The 22,519-nt window shown below is 40.6% G+C and overlaps 1 protein-coding gene across 3 annotated transcripts in view; it reads right to left on the bottom strand.

The window, feature by feature from the left end:
• Positions 1–168: 168 nt before the first annotated feature.
• ABHD2 (abhydrolase domain containing 2, acylglycerol lipase) overlaps positions 169–22,519 on the bottom strand; it is a 42,017-nt gene continuing 19,666 nt past the window's right edge. For 2 of the 3 annotated variants that reach the window (XM_087704293.1, XM_087704294.1), the window contains exons 4-11: positions 22,229–22,404; positions 18,698–18,865; positions 16,415–16,598; positions 13,427–13,519; positions 11,079–11,189; positions 9,213–9,282; positions 7,223–7,307; positions 169–6,028 (exon numbers count right to left, since the gene is read on the bottom strand). In XM_087704293.1, the coding sequence (XP_087560419.1) occupies positions 5,835–6,028; positions 7,223–7,307; positions 9,213–9,282; positions 11,079–11,189; positions 13,427–13,519; positions 16,415–16,598; positions 18,698–18,865; positions 22,229–22,404 (1,081 nt within the window). In that variant the 3' untranslated portion in view covers positions 169–5,834. The remainder of the gene's footprint in view (positions 6,029–7,222; positions 7,308–9,212; positions 9,283–11,078; positions 11,190–13,426; positions 13,520–16,414; positions 16,599–18,697; positions 18,866–22,228; positions 22,405–22,519) is intronic. The other variant, XM_087704295.1, reaches the window with a different exon arrangement.

Below are 22,519 nucleotides of genomic sequence, written 5' to 3' on the forward strand. Positions count from 1 at the left end.
TATCGGAAATAACACCAATGAATTTGGCTGTGCCACCCAATAATAATTCTGCCTGTTTGTTTGTTTTGGTAGTTTGACCTCTGGGGGAAAATAAAACATCGAGGAAATCAAAATTCCAAGTCTACTTATTCCTGTCCACGTAAAGATAAATGATGAGACACCATCCTGTTTGCGAACTCAGTTAATGTCTTTATTTTTTTAAGCAAAGAAATTCCATTGAATCAAATAACAAAATTACTGTTCTGCAATAGCTTCGATTGATCACACACAGAACAAAAAAAAGAAAGAAATATATCAAGGACACACTTTTCTAAACTGGAAAGATTAGCAGATTTAGAAAAAAATTGCATTGCTAGTTGCAAAATGTCATCCCGCAGACAACAGGTAGCGAGGATCACGCGCGCGCACACACACACAAACACACACACAAATTCCCCAGGGCAGCATTTTTATATTTCCAAAAAGAATTTGGGATTGTGGAAGTAAGAGGTTCCCAAAATAGGTCTTGGAATCAAAAAATAAATCAGAATCGAAGTCCAACAGCTTTTTTAAAAAAAAAAAAAGGGGGGGGGAGGCAAAAACGGTTAACTTACTCCAATAAGGCAGCTGCAGTGACACAAATGAAAAACAGCACAGGTACAGGTCTAGCTTCCTGAGGTGTTGGGTCCCTCTATTGCAATATTTCTCAACCTTGGTGACTTTTAAGTCTTGTGGACTTCAATTCCCAGAATGCTGGCTGGGGGATTCTGGGAGTTGAAATCCACAGGACTTAAAGTCGCCAAGGTTGAGAAACACTGACCTATTAGGACATGTTCCAAGAGGAAAAGAAGAGGGGGGGGGGGAAATAGCATAATAAATCAGGATTTCCCCTCTTTAAAAATTGTGCTTTTTTTTTTTAAAAAAAAAGGAGAACAGATTTCCCAAAACGCCTACATGGATTCGCTATCAAACGCAACCCATTCTAAACAGCTGGAATGACGCTAGCTTGTAAGGCCAGAAAATTAAAAGTACGGATACAACCCCTTTAGTGGGTTAATTTCTCATATGTTTCAAGCAATGTTATGACTTTCTACTCTTGATATGAAACTGGACCTCTCTGGATAATGGCACGATTGTTTTTACAAACCCAGATGTTTTACTGGATACAACATCAAAACAAAAGCAACATAAACGCCGTGCCCTCAAAGACAAGGGGTTTTTTTGTCCACAGTTCAGGAATCTTGAAGGGTGGGGGGGAGGGAATAGTCGTGTTCCACTAAGACTGGAATCAAGTAAAGCTGCTGGGACTTTAGTGGTCCTAGGACCCGAGGATCTGAAAAGGAAATAAAAACAACATATCCTCCGGTAGACAAAAGAGGAAAAAAAGGAAGGGGGATGGCAATACTCTGTTCCAGCTTAGCCAAATGCTGCCCGTGTGGGCTTGTGCCCTTGAATGAAACCAGCAGAAAGAACAGAACATTTAAAATGGAATACAACATAGTTCTCCAAGGAGATTCTTCCCCAGCTCCCCAGTTGATTTATTTTTATTTCACCATGAATTTCATCAAGGACACTTCAAGGAAAAGAAAAGAGACAGACTTAATCAAATTAATTCCAGGCAGAAACACATATAGCACAAAAGGTAGTTTTGCAAAGAACAAAGAAGGCAAAGAGCTCCCATTCCAGCCCAAGCGCTGGATGAGAATCTTTTCCTTTTTAAAGCGAGCAAAAAATTCTCCCTTTTCAATGGTTGCTCTAACCAGCAACCCAGCTGCCTTTTAGCTCTTGATTAAAAATATCTGCAGGAAGTGAAGTTAGGTTTGCTATTAAGACCATCATGTTAACATATGCGAAAGAAACAGAAGGCGGGAGGAGAAAAAAAAATACAATATGCACCCCTTGAATTGTCTTTTTTTTTTTTGATTATCACTACTACTACTGCCTGGGTATTCATTCCGATTGGAAGTCAAGCTGCCTTGTTGAGGTATTTTCCTATGATAAAAATCCCCACCCAGGGACTGGAAGCTCCATTCTTGAACATCTAAAGGGAGTGAACAATAACTGAGCTCACATCATTCTAACAATGCAATCTAAGCAAAAAAAAAAAAAACGCTCTCGTGTTTTGGTCTCTCTATGTGTGAGACAGTTTGGGACGTGTGCTTTTAAACAATGTTTTCCTTTTTTTAATTTGACACACGTATGCACATCAAGCAGGTATCTAGGACTAATCGATTATATATGGAGTAGGTTGTGTGATCCTGGGGAACCAGGATCACATACGCCTTTAGATCAGAAATTCGGAATATCAGAAATAGGCAATGTTTCTGGAGCCAAGCAGGCACTGATCTAGCTGCTATGGGAATAGCAGTGCCATCCCTGGAAGGATGGGGCCATAATTTTCAGCCCTGGTTAAAAAAACCAACAACAATATACAGATGAAGCTACCAGAGACTAAATGCACCAATGTTACAGTACTTATTTTAAAGACGGCAGAGATAATGTGGCTGAATTTCAGCAATTGTTAAATGGAAAAGGAATGGAAGCTGAAATACAGTCTTATTAGTTGGCTACTCCTTTTTTTTTTTTTTTTTTTACATGTAGACCTAAGGAACACTTGTAAAGTAGCATATACTTGGGAAATGCTCATTTGACCCATCACAAGGCTAACTTTAACGCAAAGACAAGCTGCCAAGACATTAATTCTAGCACAAAGGTTGCCACGGAAGAATTGGCTTCTATCTTTTGGTCAACTGGCAAAGTTGACACAAGATGAACCCTTGGGCTGCAGCAGCTCATTTGGGAGTGGGGTGGGGTGGCTCATACAATTCTCAACACCGCATCCTTCATTAAAAGTACGACGGGCTCACCCCAAAACATATCAGCAGTAATGTCTCCAGTATGAAAATAAAAAATCTTCAGAGGAACCACCACCAAATTCCGAAGATGCAAAGCAAAGAAATTCCCTCAAAAAAGATCTTGTCCAGAGATTTCCTTTTAACTGGGTTTAAGATAGATGGTGGAAAAACAAAACCTGATTTGTTTCCAAGAACTTTCAAGCAATATTCTGTTTCACTAAAATAAAAAAGGAGGTTTAATGTCACCTAGGTATATAAATTGGCAACTATCTTTTGTTGGTCAATTTCTCATCATTCCAGAATTCCTTACATAATTATTTTTGGAAGGAAGGGGGAGGAGAGGGGTTTAGAATTGAATTTACCATGATTTAATATGGTTTTTTTTTTCCATTGATGCAGCAGAAAAGATCAAATTTGTGACTTAAAAGACATTTCTTTGACTGTGTGACTTACTAAAAAGTTTTGATTTTCCTGATAACAGCTGGGACGTGTAAAGAGTCTTATTACATTTACAGTGTGGAGCAAGCAAAAATTATTTTCCAAAGGGCTGAATAGTTCTAAATGTATTTAAGTCATGAAAGCAATCCTCATTGAAATTGCTACATTACACAACTGCACAACCTTGCAACCAAAATTTAAACAAGGAAGGATTAAATTTCTTGTCTTATTGCACACAAAATCTGCACCTGGTTAAAAAGAAAGATAAAGGCAAACTCTACTCTCACAGTCTCTTCAGCATAAAAGCTAGTAAATGCCTTTATTTGCAAGGAATTTTATAATTTTAATCCACAGCAATTATTTTATCAACTGATGCTCCTTCAGGGTTGTTGAAATATATTATTCCCAGCCATTAAGGTAAAGATATTAGGAATTGACTTAGAAAAAGCCTAACTTTATTACATTTATTTTAAATAAAGTTATTAGCCTGAAGACGGAAATGATGAGAAATAATGTCAGGCTCTTATAGTCTGCTTTTTAATATATCTTTCAGTTGATGAAAAATAAATCATGTTCATTCCTATTTTATATACTTCAGCAAAGAAAACAATTCAAACCAGCGGTGGTGAGGGGGTTGTTACTTAAATGGAAATAAGCATTTGAGATCATTAAAATGTTCTTCTGAAGCTAAAATCATATGCTTATCTTGGATTTGGTTTCCAGGAAAGTAGCAAGAAATGCTTTAAGAAAGCAAATTTAGAAGACTGATAAGCAACCATGAGGTTGGAGGAGGGGGAGAAACTTAATTTTTTAAAAATATGTGGTCAATGCTTCCTATGTGAGAGCAAAATAGAATCGGAATTCATTTATTACGCTTAAGTCACAGAGTCTGTTGAACAGGTCAAGAATGCCCTTCAGCACTTTGATTCCTGATGCGAGAACCCTCTGATACAGGCAATTATTGCTCAATTAAAAAAAAACAACAAGAAAGAAATCATCACAGACATAAGTTACACTTTTTAGAATCTCAAAACTGACGGGGAAGATACCCCATACACTTATTTTCAAGAAAGACTTCCTAACAAGTTTTAAAAAAACAAAATAAAACAATGCTGGTTATAAGTAAAGTGTCCAGGCAGCAAAAATAAAAGGTAAAAGCAATAAAGTGCTAACTATTATAGGGATTATAATGCAGGGGGAATGACTCTTCAAATGTAAACTGAAATATGCCGTAAGGAAGGAACACCGAACCGACAGTTCAAAACCAAACTGCAGTTGAAAAATAGCCTAATCGCAACGTTTCACTGTCTTAAGTAATCCAGACTTCCGATTGGGTGTGTCTGTGTGTATATCTGAATAAAGATGTGGCTTTTTTCCCCACGCTCGGATTGCTCAGTACTAAAATCTGTTTCTCTACCCTACAGCAGCAAAAATCCTGCTTCTCCACAGTATCTGCATTATTGCATCTCGCCCCAAATTGCCAATCTCAGTTTGATGTCACTAAGCTGAAAATTCAAACGAGCACCTTTGGACACGGGGAATTGCAGAAGCCACTAATAGTTAAGGCATACAGTACATTAAAAAAAAAAATCTACCTCTTTAAACCAAGACAATTGTGGCTTTCAAAATCTTACTGCACTGCTCTAGTAGTATGCTGGGGAGGCGAATTTGGATATTTTATTTTCTCCATCCTTCGCATATGAAAATTCTCTAAAAGAAAAAACAACAGACAACTTACAGACTTCGATGGTCACTGGTTTTTCACTTACAGACAGTATTAAAAGGCCTGGGTTAGGAGCACTCATGACTTTTTTTTAAATCTCAAAATAGAACGCCTTGTTTTAGAAAAGGCAACGGTCAAAAGGCTACTTGTTTGAATCTATCGTTGAGTTCCCCAAGGCTTCCTACATGGAGAGCCTCACTGAGGGAAAGCAAAGCATGTGATTGAATGCACTCAAGTCAGGAATTCTGGGATTATCCAAACGTTTTTCAAAGCCATCGAAAACCCTTGAAATGCATTAAACACCGAAGAGTGAGGTTCCTCCTCCCTCGAGGGGGCGGGTGGGCGAGATCCCTGGAGATTCAAAATCCCCCATCTTCTCCCCTGCTTTGCAAACGGCTGCACCGATGGGCCCCCCGCAGAGATGATTCTATCGGTTTCTTCCGCAGATATAGAAAGTTTTCCCTTTCCTTAAGGTGGCAACGAGGTGAAACATAACCACAGAGAAAGTACACTTCTATCTCGCTAGGCAAAGTTTTGCAAAAACAACAACCAGACGAGGTTACTCTTGTTTTCTTGGAACAGTGAAAAGTGTAAGCGTTGGAACATCTCGCCTCTCTCAAGAGACCGGACGGGTTTTGTCCTTGCGTTGCCTGCCAGCCTGCTCCCAAACTGTTCCAAACAGCAACATCTTGTGTTCTACCTCTATTTTGGCATGAAACACGGCGGTCAAATGCCTACATTGAAGATGGCCAGGCTTGGCCTGGGAAAAAGCAGGAAGGAAGGAAGGAAGAAGATGAGAACTAAGTCGGAAACAACCTGGAAAAGTCTTTGGGATTGTTTTATTCTTGGCCGGATGATTGTTCCGTATCTGAGCAATGAGATTTATTCTTCTCCCACTGGCAGATGGCGTCTGCGTATTGCACCACAAGCTTATCCATCCAAGTGAGGGGCTCAGGGAAAAGGACTGAGCCCTCAAAGAATCCCAGGTGGCCCCCGTGCAAGGGTAAAACAAACATGACGTTCTCCTGTTTTTCTGAAAAGAGGAAAAAAAAGAAATGAAGTTTAGAAGGCAATCCCCGCTCGCTTGGGACTTTGCCGAAGTCTGTTTCCCAAGGTTTTGATGTTTTCTCTACCGGTTTATAGGCAGCCACAAATGATACCAACAACAGTCGTCATATCCTGATTAAAAAAAACCGTTTCGGTCAAAATGAAAGCCAGGAAATTATAAAAATCAACTCCACTTTTTAGTATCTCCAACTGATGTTTCTATCCCCCCACATATTGGATTTAACACTATCAACTCTTTTCTTACACTGCAAAGTGGGGTGGGCATCCTGCACAGCAAACTGTAATGTGTGAAAAACTCATGGACATTTTTTGTCCCATGTTATCGCCTTTTGGCCAAAGCTGTGAAAAGAAGCCACAGCCTGCTTCCATGTGACCCAAAGACCTACAGGTAGTCCTTGACTTACAACAATTTGCTTAGCAATCATTTTAAGTTACAACGGCACGGGGGGGGGGGAGCGATGTATGGCACTTCTGACCGTTGCAACATCCTGTGGCCACGTGATCAAAATTCAGACACTTGGTGCCTGGTGTATATTGATGGTGATTGCATCATCATGTGATCAGGGGGGTATCACATGGTCCCCTTTTGCATCCTTCTGACTAACAAAGTCAATGGGGAAGCCAGGTTCACCGTACAACATGTTACAACTTAACAACTGCAGTAATTCACTTAACAACTGTGGCAGGGAAGGCCGTAAAATGCGGTAAAGCTCATTTAACAACTGTCTTAACAACCAATTCTGGGGCTCGATTGTGGCTGTAAGTCGAGGACTGCCTTTATTCTGTAGGGCATTACTGTGAATCAAATTAGTGTTATGGTGACTCTGAGGTGGAGCTCTTGCCTCACCATCAGGAGGCTGTGAGTTTGATCCTAGGAAGAGGCAGATATTTCTCTCTCCAGGCACACTGAAAATATATCTCCTGAATATAACTCCGCATTGGCGACAGGAATGGCATCCAGCCAGTAATCACACAGCTTCATTGCAGTTGCCCAGACTCCACCCCGCAAGGGATTATGGAGTCATTAAAAGAGGATGGTGATGACTGCAAATCGAATCCAAAGAGAAGTGAGAGGGCTGTGCTCATTTTGACACATTGGGATATATTCTACATTCTGCTAGGGTTGGAAAGAAAAGTTCAAGCAAAGGCTAGGCCTTACCTGAGAGGGCTCTTGGGATTGATAAGAGGCTATCATGAACCAAAGGGTCATCAGCAGCATTAACCAGCAAGAGGGGAACAAAGATCTGAAGACAGAAAAGAGCAAGATGTGGGTTTTGACTGATTGGTTTCATTAAAAAGCATGCATCCTGCTCATAATGTCCCAATGGAGGGCCATCACTTAGGGAGACCTGAACATGCAGAAACTCACATCCTGTTAACAATGTTGACTTAAGAGAACCAGGATATTTTGTTGAAAACTACCGTATTTTTCGGAGTATAAGACACACCAAGATTTTGAAGAGGCAAATTTTTAAAAAATGTTTTTGCACTCTGCAGACCTCCAAAAAATGGCCCATTTTTTTGCGGAAACGGGCCCATTTTTTGACAAAAAAAAAAAAAAGGGCATGCATAGCCTTTAGCAGCTTTGCAGAGCGTTCCTGGGGGCTGGGGGGGGAAGGGAATGAGCAAATAACATCCCATGTTTTGCTTATTTTCGCCCTCCCCAGCCCCTAGGAGCATTCTGGAAACCTCTTATGGAGGCAAAAAAATGCTGTATTCAGTGTATAAGACGCACCCAGATTTTTACCCTCTTTTTGAGGGAAAAGGGTGCGTCTTATACTCCAAAAAACACGGTAAGTCATGGATTAAGAATACAATTCAGCCTGTATTTGTCCCAATGTTTTAGTTAGTGCTTCAGTAAGAATGCTTAAATGTTATACTACTACTAATTATTATTAGTATAACAATTATCTAATTCTTTAGATTATCTATGAGATTATCTAAAGACATCATGAGATGATTTCTACTGTACGTGCGACTGGTCGAATTTTCTGAAGAGGAAAGAATACAATTCTAGGTCACTTCTGCTGTTCATTTAAATGGCATTTATTTATCTATTAAATTTATTTGCTGCCCGACTCGTTTCAAGTGACCCTGGGCGGCTTATAGTATAACAAGCATGAAAAAACATTAGAAATATTCCCTGAGCTGTCAATGAAAAGCTTTTAGGAACAGACCCTAAGGTATTCAACCAAGGTGAGGGAAAGGGAGACTTATATCCAAAATTATATCTAATCTAATTCACAAATACACCCTCGTGGTGTTCCCATTCTTACACAAGTTTCCCCCCCCCCCCCGCCTTGAGAAGGGATGGGGGAGATCACATGAAACAGCCAATTAATAGTCATACTTGATGTGAATGAACTGCAATATTACTAAGTATTACAGAATTAAGGAGAAACTTCCTAAGAGTGAAGACAATTAACCAGTGGAACAGCTTGCCTTCAGAAATCATGGGCGCTCCATCACTAGATGTTTTTAAGAGGAGACTGGATGGTCATTTCTCTGAAGTCGAATAAGTTCTCCTGCTTGAGCAGGGGGATAGACTAGAAGACCTCCAAGATGCCTTCCAGTTGATTCTTATTCTTATTCCTGTTCTGTTTTGTTCTGTTCTGTTCTACTCTACTCTATCCCTATCCCTATCCCATTCCCTATCCTATCCTATCCTATCCTATCCTATTTGACTTTAATGTTTTCCAGGGACAACTACTTGCTAATATACCATCATGAGGGTCACAGAAAATAGGCAGGAATTTGTGCTAAACAATTTCATATGAATTACTCAGATGTTTGAATCAGGATATGAAAAGAATAAACCCAATCAAATTTATTTCCAGTTCCAAAATTTCCTTGCTGCTTTCTATTTTCATTACCTTACTCTACCATAAAATATGTCACCATATACTTCCCACAAAACATGTAACTTTTTAAGGCGACCCTGTAAAATCCTCCCTAGAATTATCCTAGCACCTGTATTAAACGCTTGGTCAAATATCCCCCTGCATCTTTTCTTAAATGCATTGAAGCTGCACTCCATCTTCTACTCCAAGACAAAATGACCTCTCCCCCCCACTCCCTATTTTTTTCTTTTCACTTTAAACCGCAGAACCAAAGCGATAAATATTCAGTACATGTTATGATAAACTTACTTTGTGCAAGTAATGCAGACAACTCTCTTGTTCATAATATTCTCTCAGGGAGCCATAGCCATGAAATTTTCTAAGACCAGGAAAGAAAAGAAAACACAAGCATGAGAAAGATTTAGTGAATTATAATTGAATCACTGATGGGGGTGGGGGAGAGAGATTTTTTTTAAAAAACACTGGGAAACTATAAATTCTTAGGCAGAAAATCAGCTCAAGGAATATCAGCCAGTCACTCTCTAGAACCATGATGGCGAACCTGTGGCAAGCGTGCCAGAGGTGGCATGCAGAGACCTCTCTGTGGGCACATGTGCCATCGCCAGCTGCTCTTCTGGTTTCCGACATGTGCGCCAACCAGCTGGACTTCACAAGTGCCTGAAAACAGCCCAAAAAACAGCATGTTTTTCAGGCCGTTTTCAGGCCATTTGGGGGGCATTTTCAGGTTAAAAATGCCCTGAAAAAGGCCCCCAAAACCAGCAAAAAACACAGGCATGCACGGGCTGGCCAGCTAGTCTTCAGATTTCTGGTGCTCCGGTGCGCGTGCTCACATGCATGCATGTTCCGGTTTGGGCAGTCACTGCCAAAAAGATTCTTCAACCCTGCTCTAGAAAATGCTCAGCAAGTTCTGGCAAACCACTTCTGAAAACTTTGCCAAGAAAACTGTCAGGACGTGTTCCAGGTAGTCCCCAGTAGTCAAAACCCGATATGAAGGGATAGATGGATCATTTTAAATAATCTCTCCTAATACATTAAAAAAACATTTCTGTTGAATCAGATCTGCCTAGATAAATTAATCCTGATTAGAATGCCAGTTGCTCCTAAAATGCTCTACGTTGAATAAATCTGTTTCAGGGTTATAAAAGATGAGGCTCAAGTGGACCATCTTCTAACTGAAAAGGAAGAATTCCTAAAAGTTGGACTTCTTTTTTTCTAGTGCATTTCAAGAAGTCTGTTGCTTAACTGATTAAAAAGGTCCTATCATAATGATGACATTTTAGTTCTGTATGACTTGTAAATAACTCATTTGTCAATGCTTTCCTCACTATATTTATAACATCCATAACACCAAGTAAACTTTGAAAGCAGGGGTTCTTTCAAAATAGTGCCATGCTTGGCATAAATAAAACTGTACACCAACAGATGTTTAAAAGCATCCAACATTATTACAAGAGTGAATAAATCCTGAATTAACACATAGTACTAGCACTTAAGACTTATATACAGCTTTACAGCCCTCTCTAAGAGGTTTACAGAATCAGCCTCTTGCCTCTAACAATCTGAGTCCTCATTCTACCCACCTCGGAAGGATGGAAGGCTGAGTCAACCTTGAGCCTGGTGAGACTTGAACTGCCAAATTGCAGTCAGCCGGCAGTCAGCAGAAGTAGCCTGCAGTGCTGCACTCTAACCACTGCGCCACCGTGGCTCCTAGCACACTTTTCTAGCAAAAACCTGAAGTTACAGAAATGCAGCAAAATCTTAACTTTACAGCTTAATCATTCTACTCAGCCCTGTAACTTCACTTACACACAATATTTCTATTGATAGCATCCCGAGAGCCATAGTTAAAAAACAAAAATCATCCTGCACCAAGTGCAACTTCAAATGAATCCCAATAAAGTGTGGCTGAAATTAAAGCATAGTCATAGGAACTGGGAACTTGATTTCCAGAAATCATGATCATGGACACATTTATGTAGAACAGTGTTTCCCAACCTTGGCAACTTGAAGATGTCCGGACTTCAACTCCCAGAATTCCCCAGCCAGCATCCGCTGGCTGGGGAATTCTGGGAGTTGAAGTCCAGACATCTTCAAGTTGCCAAGGTTGAGAAACACTGATGTAGAAAACATCAAGAACACGATTTTCTTACATACCTCATAATGCTGTCATCAATCTGCATGAGAGACGTTGCTGTGTGAAGCCTGCTTAGATCGGTTTCCATTAAAGTCTGTACCTTTCTCGAAGATTCACTAAACAAAGCTTGTCTAAAATACATAGGGGGGAAAAAAGCTGTTGTTATGCCCATCACAGGCATCAGAGGGATAACAGTATTTGCTAACTCTTGATGTCATCATTATCTGAAAAATGGTTTTATAGATAGCAATAGGACTTAGATAGCAATTTCAAAATTGTAAACAGAAAGGAAGGAAGGAAGGAAGGAAGGAAGGAAGGAAGGAAGGAAGGAAGGAAGGAAGGAAGGAAGGAACATAGTTACTGAGTTCTACATGCATTTAACAAAATCAAATCTATAAACGAAAACAACTGAGCTTTGTCAGATAAGTTTTGGAATATGGAAAAATGAACACAGTTGAGCATGCCTTTTTAAAAAGTTTTGTTTTACCATACAAAGCTTTATTTAAAATATGTTAATTTTTTCATTTCTTTTTTTTTTCATTTAAATTTCATTTATTTTTCATAAATTTTTTCATTTTATTAATTTTTTGCCAAAGAATTGAGGCCTTTGAACTCTGGTGCTGGAGAAGATTCCTGCAAGTCTCTTGGACTGCAAGGCGATCAAACCGGTCAGTCCTAGAGATCAATCCTGACTGCTCTTTAGAAGGCCAGATCCTGAAGATGAAACTTTGGCTACCTAATGAGAAGGAAAGACTCCCTGGAGAAGAGCCTAATGCTGGGAAAGATTGAAGGCAAAAGAAGAAGGGGATGATAGAGATTGAGGTGGCTGGATGGAGTCACTGAAGCAGTCGGCCTGAGCTTAAATGGACTCCAGAGGATGGTAGAGGACAGGAAGGCCTGGAGGAACGTTGTCCATGGGGTCGCGATGGGTGGGACACTAACAACAACAACTTTTTTTTTTCATAGGCAACAATGGGTCATTTTACAGAGGAGATTTTGCGATACAAATAATAAGGCATCAGGCTGCACTGATAGATAGCCTTTGTGTGATCAATTACACACAATGACAGCGATGTGACAGTGCTGATCAATCAAATAATTCACTTGGAATAGTTACTTCAACATATGTTGTTCACCAGAGAAATCTGGCTTGATACATTAGAGGGTAGAGACCATTAGCGATCTAACTGTGAAGGAAATAAAAGAGCTGGGAACAAAAGGAGGACTGTGGGCCATATGTGTGAGCTTTGTTCTGTACTTGTAGAGCACAAAACATTTGGGGAAATTTGGCTTCGGGGGCTGCACGACAGCACAAAAGATCTATTATGGAGACAAAATGTTTTTGGCAGATTAACAAGATATCCTTCAGATTTGCGAAGGGTTGCTGGTACTTAAAGACCGGGGACTCTTTTAAAAGAGGGAGATTAAAATATCTCGCGGTTGTCAAAATGTTTGGATATCTGGGACAAATTAAGTAGATTCAATTCCCTGTAAACCATAAGAGACTCTGAATGCCCTAAAGCAGTGTTTCTCAACCTTGACGACTTTAAGTCCCGTGGACTTCAACTCCCAGAATTCCCCAGCCAGCTGGCTGGGGGATTCTGGGAGTTGAAGTCCACGGGACTTAAAGTCGCCAAGGTTGAGAAACACTGCCCTAAAGATTTTCCTTCCTCCTGTTCCTTGCCATGAAAGCCTTGAGGGGGAATCACTGCAGCCATTACAACTATTCGTATTCTATATAGGTTCTGAAAATATGCCAAAAGTATTTTTTTTAAAAAAAAATATATCTATTTTCCAGTCTTTGGTCATAACAGACAATTTCTTAAGCTAAATGCCCTAGTTTTCATCCAGATGAATCGAGTGAATAATCTATCCAACCTGATTAACTAACTTTGCTTGGGGCAGTAAAAACTGCAATCCACCCAACACAAATATGCGGTACATTAAGACTTGTTGAGAGCAAAACAGATATGTACCTGTCAATGACTTCTTCAGCTTTAACCTCAATAATACACGGACCAACAATAGATACAAACTCAAGGTGAACCGCTCCAAACTCCATTGCAGAAAATACGACTTCAGCAACAGAGAGGTCAACGCCTGGAATGCTCTACCTGACTCCGTTGTTACATCCTCAAATCATCCTCATCATCACCCCCACAGTTTCAACCTTAAACTGTCTACTGTGGATCTCACCATAAAAGGGCGTGCATAAGCACACCAGCGTGCCTTCTGTCCCTGTCCTACTGTCCCCATTTATTTGTATTCATTTCCTTGTTCATGTCCGTCTTTATACTTATGCCTGATATCTTGTACATGTTTGACAAACTAAATAAATAAAATAAAATAAATAAAAATATTCCTGTACCTGTGAGACAAGATGATTTTCTTCAGGTTGTCTGCCATGAGGAAATTGTAAAATCTCCGGCACTGATCCCATTGCATGAAGGTTTCCTGTGCCCTAACAAGGATAGAGGGGGAAATAAAAATAAAACCAATTAATGAAAGTTTTGGTCAGGTTATGGTGACAAGAGGCTGACTTTGCTCCTTTATTTTTTTTTTCTTGGAGACCACCAATACAAGTAGTCCTCATCTTATGACTGGTTGCTTAGCAACCATTTGAAGTTATGACTTACCTGAAAAAGGGGAGGCGCAACCCAATTCTGAAGTTATGACTGTCACCACCACCCCTACGATCATGTGACCGAACCTCTAGCACTCAAGAACATGGCTGCACCGATGGCCATTTGTAGTATCCTGCAATCACATGATTGCATTTCGGTACAGTTTTGCTGAAAATCGGCACTTCTGGTTCTGGGCAAACCCAGATTTAGTGAACAATGTGGTGCTATAACGAGGAAAGTGTTTCTCAACCTTGGCAATTTTAAGATGAACAGACTTCAACTCCCAGAATTCTTTGCTGGCTGGGGAATTCTGAGAGTTAAAGTACATCCATCGTAAAAGATGCTACGTTTGAAAAAAAATTAACTAGGGCATTTGTTTTATGACTCTGCTTAACGACAGCTGCAAAAAAAGTTTTATGATGGAAACGACATGCAGCTGTAATTGGCAATATCCATTAAGAGTCGTATGTTGAGGATTAACTATGGCTCCAACAACTTAGGCAATGGCACGGAGAAGTGCTATTAAAAAGTCAACCGTTAGAGGGAACAAAACCCTCAAAAACAGCTGCCAACAACTTGCAAAAGAAAAATTCACGAAAAGAGTGTATGGTTTCCTATGTTGTCTCAAAGGGTCATTTCTAAAATCAGTTAAATGATCAGACGTTGCAAAAGCTGGCAAAGTACATACAGATTAACCCAGGATTCTGACTTGAAAGCTTCTTTTAATATTTAGCCAGGTTTGGAAGGGAAAACATTACTTCATTCCTCAGTTCTTAGTTCAAGGAATTTTTTGTGTGTGTTATATTATGGTCTTTCAAACTCCTTGACTGCACACCCATGGAACATGCAACATCATCTTGTCAAGCTGTTTGCAAAAAACAAAGTGTTGGATCCATTTCCTCATTAAGTACAGTATTCCCCCACTTCCCTCCAGTCCAATTCGACAAGTATGAGGAAGGACGAAATCAGATGTAAAATATAAATCTTGCATCATTCTAATCCTATTGCTTTTAAAGATCTAATCTGGACAAAATTGCTGCCACTTCATAGCCTGAAATATAAAATCTGTAGAAATTAAGAGTCGAACCGAGTTGATAGGGCTATGGCTCAATTCTACTGGATAATTAGTGTGCTTTTGGCACTCTAATAAGATCTATCTGTTGTATAGACTTTCAAATATAAAGTCCCTTAATTTTGGCCAGTCTAGCATTTATTTAGTTAAGATGTAGTTGTAGTATTGGATTTCAATAACATTCTGGGCCAAGTTAGCAATTTTAAAATGGAAATCAAACTTGGAAGAGACTTTTAACCCATGAATTACTTGTATTGGAATGATAAACCAATACTTGACAGATTAAGATAATTGGTTGTATTCCTTTTAGTGTTGGACTTAACCAATCCAGACTGAAAGATCACATGAGGTTTCTGCCCAAGAAAAATAGAATACTCTACTAAAGAGGTAGTATTTTTCCCCCAGCAACAGATAACTGCCTTTATTCTTTCAGATCTTTTAATTATTTCTATAATTAATTTCTATTATATTTCTATAATAATTTCCTATCTGTAGTATATTGAGGTTTTTTTTTGCCTGATTGCAGTTTTTCCTTTATTGCATTTTACATGAACTTTGGGTTAATTTGTGATGGCGCAGTGGTTAAAATGCAGTACTGCAGGCTAACTCTGCCAACTGCTAACTGCCAGCAGTTCGATCCTGACCAGCTCAAGGTTGACTCAGCCTTCCATCCTGCTGAGGTCAGTAAAATGAGGACCCAGATTGTTGGGGCAATATGTCAACTCTGTAAACTGCTTAGAGAGGGCTGTAAAACACTGTATATAAGACTGAGTGCTATTGCTATTACTGAATATGTTAAGATGATTGATAAATCTTAGAAGTTTAATTAGATAATGCAATGCTAAAAATTCTGAAAGCTTTGGAAAGCCATTATGTTAAGTGGAAGAATTGCAAGCAGAGGTATAATGTTTCAAACATTTTTCTCACTGCTTTTTTTCTTTCATGAAATTCTAATTGCAGAACCACCAGGGTTTCAGATCTGCCTATGTGAAGAATGTCTAGCTGAAATGTTGCCTTCTATTGTCATAATTTCAGAAAAGACAGTACCTTGAAAAAGGACCAGAAAGAGGTATAGGTTGAATACAAGAATCCATGTTTCCCCGAAAGTAAGACAGGGTCTTATTTTCTTTTGACTCCCTGAAATAAGCGCTTGGCCTTATTTTCGGGGAGGTCTTATTATTTTTGAGGTGCAGGAGGCGGGGGAGCGTGGTCACCTCATGGCTGCTGCTGTGTTGCGCCTTGCTGGGCCTGCTGCTGTTTTTGCAGTGGCCATTAGCATGACCGAAGGGGTGCGGTGGATAGGGTTGTGAGAGTGGTCATTAGGAAAGGGAGTGTGGGGTGCATGGGACATGTTCCCCCTCCCTTCCCCCTCCAGCCTCGCCTCCTCACCTCGTGTTATTTGTGCAACAAACAACCAGAGGAAATGGCGGGGACCGGCTGCGCATGCATTTAAATATTTTCAGGGAGATCTTATTTTCAGGGGAGGGCTTATTTAGGGCATATGCTCAAAAGCCCAATTGGGCTTATTATCCGGGGAGGTCTTATTTTTGGGGAAAACAAGGTATGTAGAAATGGTTTACTTCCTCTGCATTCAGCAAAAGCACTTCGCAACCATATTCACTTCCTGCTCTACTACAACAAAGCTCATAAGTCAACTTACCTCAATGCGCTATATCCCTGGCATACACTGACACAACAGAGCACTTGTTCCTGGTTAGTGTGGGATTCCCCAAGATATTTGCACACTATATTTCCACCCAGGCTGAAGCCAACAACAACAAGGTTGGACTGAGGATATGTCTTCTTGATGTAGGTCACCATAGCAGCAAATTCCCAGGTGCAACCTATGAAACAGTGAAGACAAAGACATGCTGGCTGGTGAATTCTGGGAACTGAAGTCCATAAGTCTTAAAGTTGCCAAGTTGCAAGCGGAACTATAATTTCCCACATTTCTTCAAGACTTCTATACGTTAAAAAATAATCTAATCATAGTTAGGAAATGATAAACATTTTAAGAACCATAGAATAAGAAACGGAGGATTATTACATGTAGTGAAAACCAGACACTATGAATCAGGGGTGGGATTCAGCCGGTTTGGACCAGTTTGGGCGAACTGGTAGTTCCGGTGATCTGTTGGTCCCGCCCACCAGCCCCTGCTTTATTCTGTCCTCTATTTCCTTTGGTTGAAGCCCAGCTTATCGACAGAGCAGAGCAGATTGCTGCATCTCAGCTGTTTTACTCACTGGGGCTGCAGGAAAAGGTAAGATTTAGTGCTGATTTCAAATGCAATGTGTGGGCGTGCAGCGTGTGTTTGCTGTGCGCGAAGCACACGTGCATATGCAAAGCGAATCGGTTGTTACACCGGTTGAATGCCACCACCGCTATGAATAATGATGGTATTCTATTCTCATTGCAGTATAGAGTTTTCAAGTATCAAACCTGAGTATAGTTAAATAAAGCATAGGAGAAATAAAAGATAGAGCGTTACAGTAACATTTTTATTGCTCAATAACACTCCAGAATAATCTCCTGAGGCTGCAGACTATAATAATAATAATAATTACTTTTTAAAAGTGGTACCAAAGGCTTTTACACTAGAGATTTGAAATACTCATCATAAACAACAGGATACAAGGAATGGCAGGAGCCCACAGGATATCAATGAAAAACAAATTCTTCCTTTGGTGTTAACTCCTATCTCTTGGGTTTTATGAAGTATCAGCTTGTGCTACTCTTCCAAACTACTGTCATTGAAAAACTACTGTATTTTTTGGACTATATGATGCACCTAGCTTTTGGGAAGGAAAACAATTTAAAAAAACCTGCCTCTACCTCTCAGCATGTATAAGCTGTATAAGACGCACAGACATTTTCACCCACTTTTGGGACAGAGTATGTGTCTTGTACTCCAAAAAATATGGTGTGTCTTACTCCCTTTTCTGGCACTATATGTCAAGCTAAAGAAACTGATATTACAGCATTGCATGTATATTCTTAGGAGAAAATGTCAGTTGGTCTTCTCTCTGTCTTTTCTCTTCGGGAAGATAAAAACATGCACATGTTGAAAAAGGTCTTTTTTCATTGAATTACCCTTCTGTCATATTTGTTTTTCCTTAGAAGGATTGAACAACATGTTTATCTTTTCTAACAGACCACAATCCTGGTTGGGCTCACATGATGAGGCAAAGCCAAGCCAAGCTCATTAGGTTACTGTAAAAGTAACCTAATTACAGTAAAAATGTGACCTGAGTCATTTCAAAGTTTACTGAACTGGCATTTTGTAGGGTGTTTCCTCCCCCGGATTTCCTTAGATGGCCGGATTTGGTTTCCCAAAGGTTCTGTTTTTCTCTGTCCCTTCCTTCCCTTGAAATGCCCAGGTCTCTGATTCAGTCCCTGTTGTTTGGGCCACCGTCCATCCAGTGATACTGAATATTGAGTTGTATGGGCTATGGAATCTGTTTTAATGGCTGTCAAAAAACGGGTGCGGAGGCTCTTGGCGGATGGTGTGGCCCCCGAAGCAGATGTCCCACACTCCAAGGAATGGAGAGTAGTGGGACAGCTAAAATGACCCCCCCTCCAATGGACAAAACAGCATGGGGAGACTGGCTGCTTTCTCCCCCAAAGAACGTTGATAGGTTGCAGGTTCCAACAACCATTGCTTTGCCTTGACCAGTCTTGGAAAATGTTTAATTTTTCTTTTCTTCTTTCTTCTGTACAAATGTTAATATTGGCTTCCGGTTTCCAAACTTCCAGTGTAACTTAAGAACCAAACTTTTTCATTTCTTTGCTACGAAAGCAAATAAAAGGGGCGTTGGAGATAGGGGGAGGTGGAGAAGAAAGTTTACTGATCAAATCAGACCCACCCATACCTTTGATACTAGGGACACAGGGCATGCTAGGGACTAACACTAACAGAAGATGGAAGAGTGAGCCAATATTTACCATAAGTGAACATGCGTGGCGAAGTCAGTTCAATACTTGGGAGGGCTCCAAGGTGATTTAACACAGCGCATCGGTAGCCCTTCTTTTGAGCATAGTCAACAAAGGTTCTGATGTACTGCTTCTCACTGTGATTAGCTATTCCAGGGCAGATGACCATTGTGATATCTTCTGGAGAATAAAAACATGGGAGAAATTGGATATAGAAGATGCAAAATGACATTTAATTCGCTAATTTTAGTCTATGGAGACTAATTTTAGAACAAAGCAATTTTTACATCCTCTCTCTCTCTCTCTCTCTCTCACACACACACACACACACACACACTCACTTTTGCTCAGAATGTGGTAATTTATTATGTTACATTACAACACAGAGAAAAGACACCCAACATCCATTATGCAACATCAGTTTGTTTACCCAAGCTCTTTAAAACGACCCAGAATTTATTTTGACAAGTTACTGCAAGCATAGTTGAAAACAACTTCTCCAATTAGCAGTCACTGACTAAGACAACTTCTCTAAATGGTACTAGCTGTTAAAATTCCAGAACGAACTTGTTTTTTTAAATCCCCTGTCTTTATTTATCTTATAGCCAGGTTCATTAGGCTTTTTAAAATTAATTTCCACACCCTGCCCTAGAATGTTTGTCCTCTTTTCATCAGAAAGGCTTTTTTAAAAAAGCATTCTTAATTTGACGCCTGTCAAATGACACTGGCTCTGTTAGCACAGAATTCCCCCATTACACCCGAGAAGCTTCAAATTGAGGTGGTGGTCTTAAAACAGCTCAGAATAAGCTGCAGAGATAAGCTTCTTCCTTCTAAACCTCTTAGGAGTGATGCTGGTGTTACTTAAACCTCATGACATTTTCCTCTTCTCAAGACTATTTTACTGTGGCCTGCCAGCAGCCAGCAAAGCTGGCAGCAGATTCGGACAGTGAGGAAGTTGGGGAGGAACATGGAGTCCTGGAGTCTGGGGAAGGCTCTGATGAGGGCTCAGAGGCAGGGCGGGGGCCAGAGCCGTATGCCAGTTATCAGCTGCCTTCAGAGTCAGACATCAGTGAGGCAGACAAAAAGCTGGAGTCCGTTCCCAGGGTGCACATGCACAGAGTTGCCAGACGAAGGGAACAGCTAAAGAACAGGGATCGACTTGGGAATAAGGCCACAGGTGGCTCGTGACTCTACGAAACTCCTTGCCAAATTTTGCAGATATCAGCCTAGCAGCTCTCCAAGCCAGATAATGTCTGTGACTGTAAATCCTCTCTTGAAAGACTTTGTTGGATATGAATGAGCAGAATTCACAGTCAATTAATAAAAGTTGTTTTTTTTTGTCGGGACACGGAGTTTGCTTCATGCTTTCGGGAAGCCTAGGAACATATTCTTTAGTAGACGGAGAAAGAAGATTGGATGAGAAGGGATTTGTTTTTGGTCTGTATTTTTCACGTCTGTGTGACAAATGGAAAGTAAGGTATCCTTTGGGGGAAGACCAAATCATACTTCCTAAGCAATAATTAAGCTATGGTTAGGAGCACAGTGTTACCTTTTAAAGCATCTTGCTGTTCAAAGGTTCGGCTGCAGTGGGAAACAATAACTAGGCATATGTTGTTCTGGCAAAAGGAATACACGGGGGAGAAGGATATCTTAAGACATTTGGTAGAAGTTTCCAATACACCTGGATACTTCAAACCCAGTGGAGTGCTTCAAATGGACAACTTCAAGTATATGATTAGGGTAGATTCTCTCAAGCAAACAAAATAGGTTTTAGATTTAATTAAGCTTCTCTCACCCCGGGGAGGAAAAAAATCCCAGCCTTTACAGTCTATTTAACAGACTTTCACCTCAAGCATTATTGATTGATTAATAGGTAGTGTTCTGACCTAGGCTTCCCGAGAGCATGAAGCAAACTCCTTGTCCCAATAAAAACCCCTTTTATTAATTTATTCATTTATTAATTCCTCTCATTCACATCCAGCAAAGTCTTTCAAGGGAGGATTTACAGTCACAGACCTTATCTGGCTTGGAGAGCTGACAGGCCGATATCTGCAAAACTTGGCAAGGAGTCTGGGAGAGTCACGAACCAATTAAGTGAACTAATTGTCTCCTGCAAACTCCACTCCCCTTTCACTCCCCTTTTATTTCCTCTGGGAGAGGCAATTCATCGTCTGGCCTTTCTACCAAGTCAACTCCTGTTCTTTAGCTGTTCCCTTCGTCTGGCAAATCTGTGCATGCACATATTAGAAACAGGCTTCAACTGTTCTTCTGCCTCACTGATGTCTCACTCTGAAGGCAGTTGATATCTGGCATAAGGCCCTGGCCCCCTCTCTGCCTCTGACACAGAGCCCTCATCAGAGCCTTCCCCAGACTCCAGGACTGGCCCACATCCCTCCCCAACCTCCCCACTGTCCGAATCGGCTGTCAGATCTGCTGGCCGCTGCCGGGCCACAACAGGTAGTCCTCAAGTTACATCCACCATTGAGCCCAAATTTTCTGCTGTAAAGCGAGACATTTGTTATGTGTGTTTTGCCTCATTCTTGCCACATCTGTTAAGGGAATCCCTGCAGCTGATAAGTTAGTAACCAGGTTGTTAAGTAAATCTGGCTTCCGCATTGACTAGGCTTGCCAAAAAGTTGCAAAAGGTAATTGCATGACCTCGGGATACAGCAACAGTCATAAGTATGAACCAGTTGCCAAGCATTTGGATTTTGATCACGCGATCATGGGGATGCTACAAAGGTTGTAACTGTGAAAAACGGTTGTATGTCATTTTTTTCAGTGCCGTGGTAACTTTGAACGGTCACTAAACAAACCATCGTAAGTCTAGGGATGACCTGTACCTAGTCACCGATCTCACAGGCAGTCTACCTTTAACAGGATAGGAACGACATTTGAAATTTTATCCCTAAAGTAGAAAATCATGAAGCCATGAAGCAATTCCTCTTATCTGACGGCTATAAAAAATAATCTCTCTTGATATGTATCATATAGGCAGCTCTCAGGCCAGAGGTTCAAAATTCACCCCTTCCCCCAAACGCCAAAACTCAGATTGGAATTATAGCCCCAATAAATATCCAGCCTCTCTATGGGGGTAAATAGAATAACAGAGTTGGAAGGGACCTTGGAGGTCTTCTAGTCCAACCCCCTGCTCAGGCAGGAAACCCTACACAACTTCAGACAAATGGATATCCAATTTCTTCTTTAAAACTTCCAGTTTTGGAGCATTCACAACTTCTGGAGGCAAGTCGTTCCACTGATTAATTGTTCTAACTGTCAGGAAATTTCTCGTTCGTTCTAGGTTGCTTTTCTCCTTGATTTGTCCCCCCCCCCCCAATTGCTTCTTGTTCTACCCTCAGGTGCCTTGGAGAATAGTTTGACTCCCTGTTCTTTGTGGCAGCCCCTGAGATATTGGAACACTGCTATCATGTCACCCCTAGTCCTTCTTTTCATTAAACATTCATTAAATGTTGTAGTTGGTATTTTCTGCAAATATTTACTCAAACTTCTGAGTCAAGAAAGAAAAGATAGGGACAGGCTAACCTTTGCTGCTGTTTTCAGCTAGTGGTTCAAAGAGGTCAAAAGTTGCTGTGGCACCATCTGCCATGGTGAGGTACTTGCGAAGCCCATAAGGATGCGGTGAACTTACTCTCCCCATCTTCCCGTAAAGAGCAGTCTGGATGTGTCCACTCTTTCCCCAGATCAAAGGTGGAATGTACCTAAAGAGAAAATGGAAATGCTTGCATTGAAATTGCAATATCACTTAGATTTATATACCACTTCATAGTGCTTCACAGCCCTCTCTAAGCACTTTACAGAGTCATCCTCTTGCCC

The sequence above is a fragment of the Thamnophis sirtalis genome, unplaced genomic scaffold (assembly GCF_051295495.1).
Source record: "Thamnophis sirtalis isolate CommonGarterSnake01/CBP01778 unplaced genomic scaffold, rThaSir2_p1.2 scaffold_2, whole genome shotgun sequence".
Lineage (NCBI taxonomy): Eukaryota > Metazoa > Chordata > Lepidosauria > Squamata > Natricidae > Thamnophis > Thamnophis sirtalis.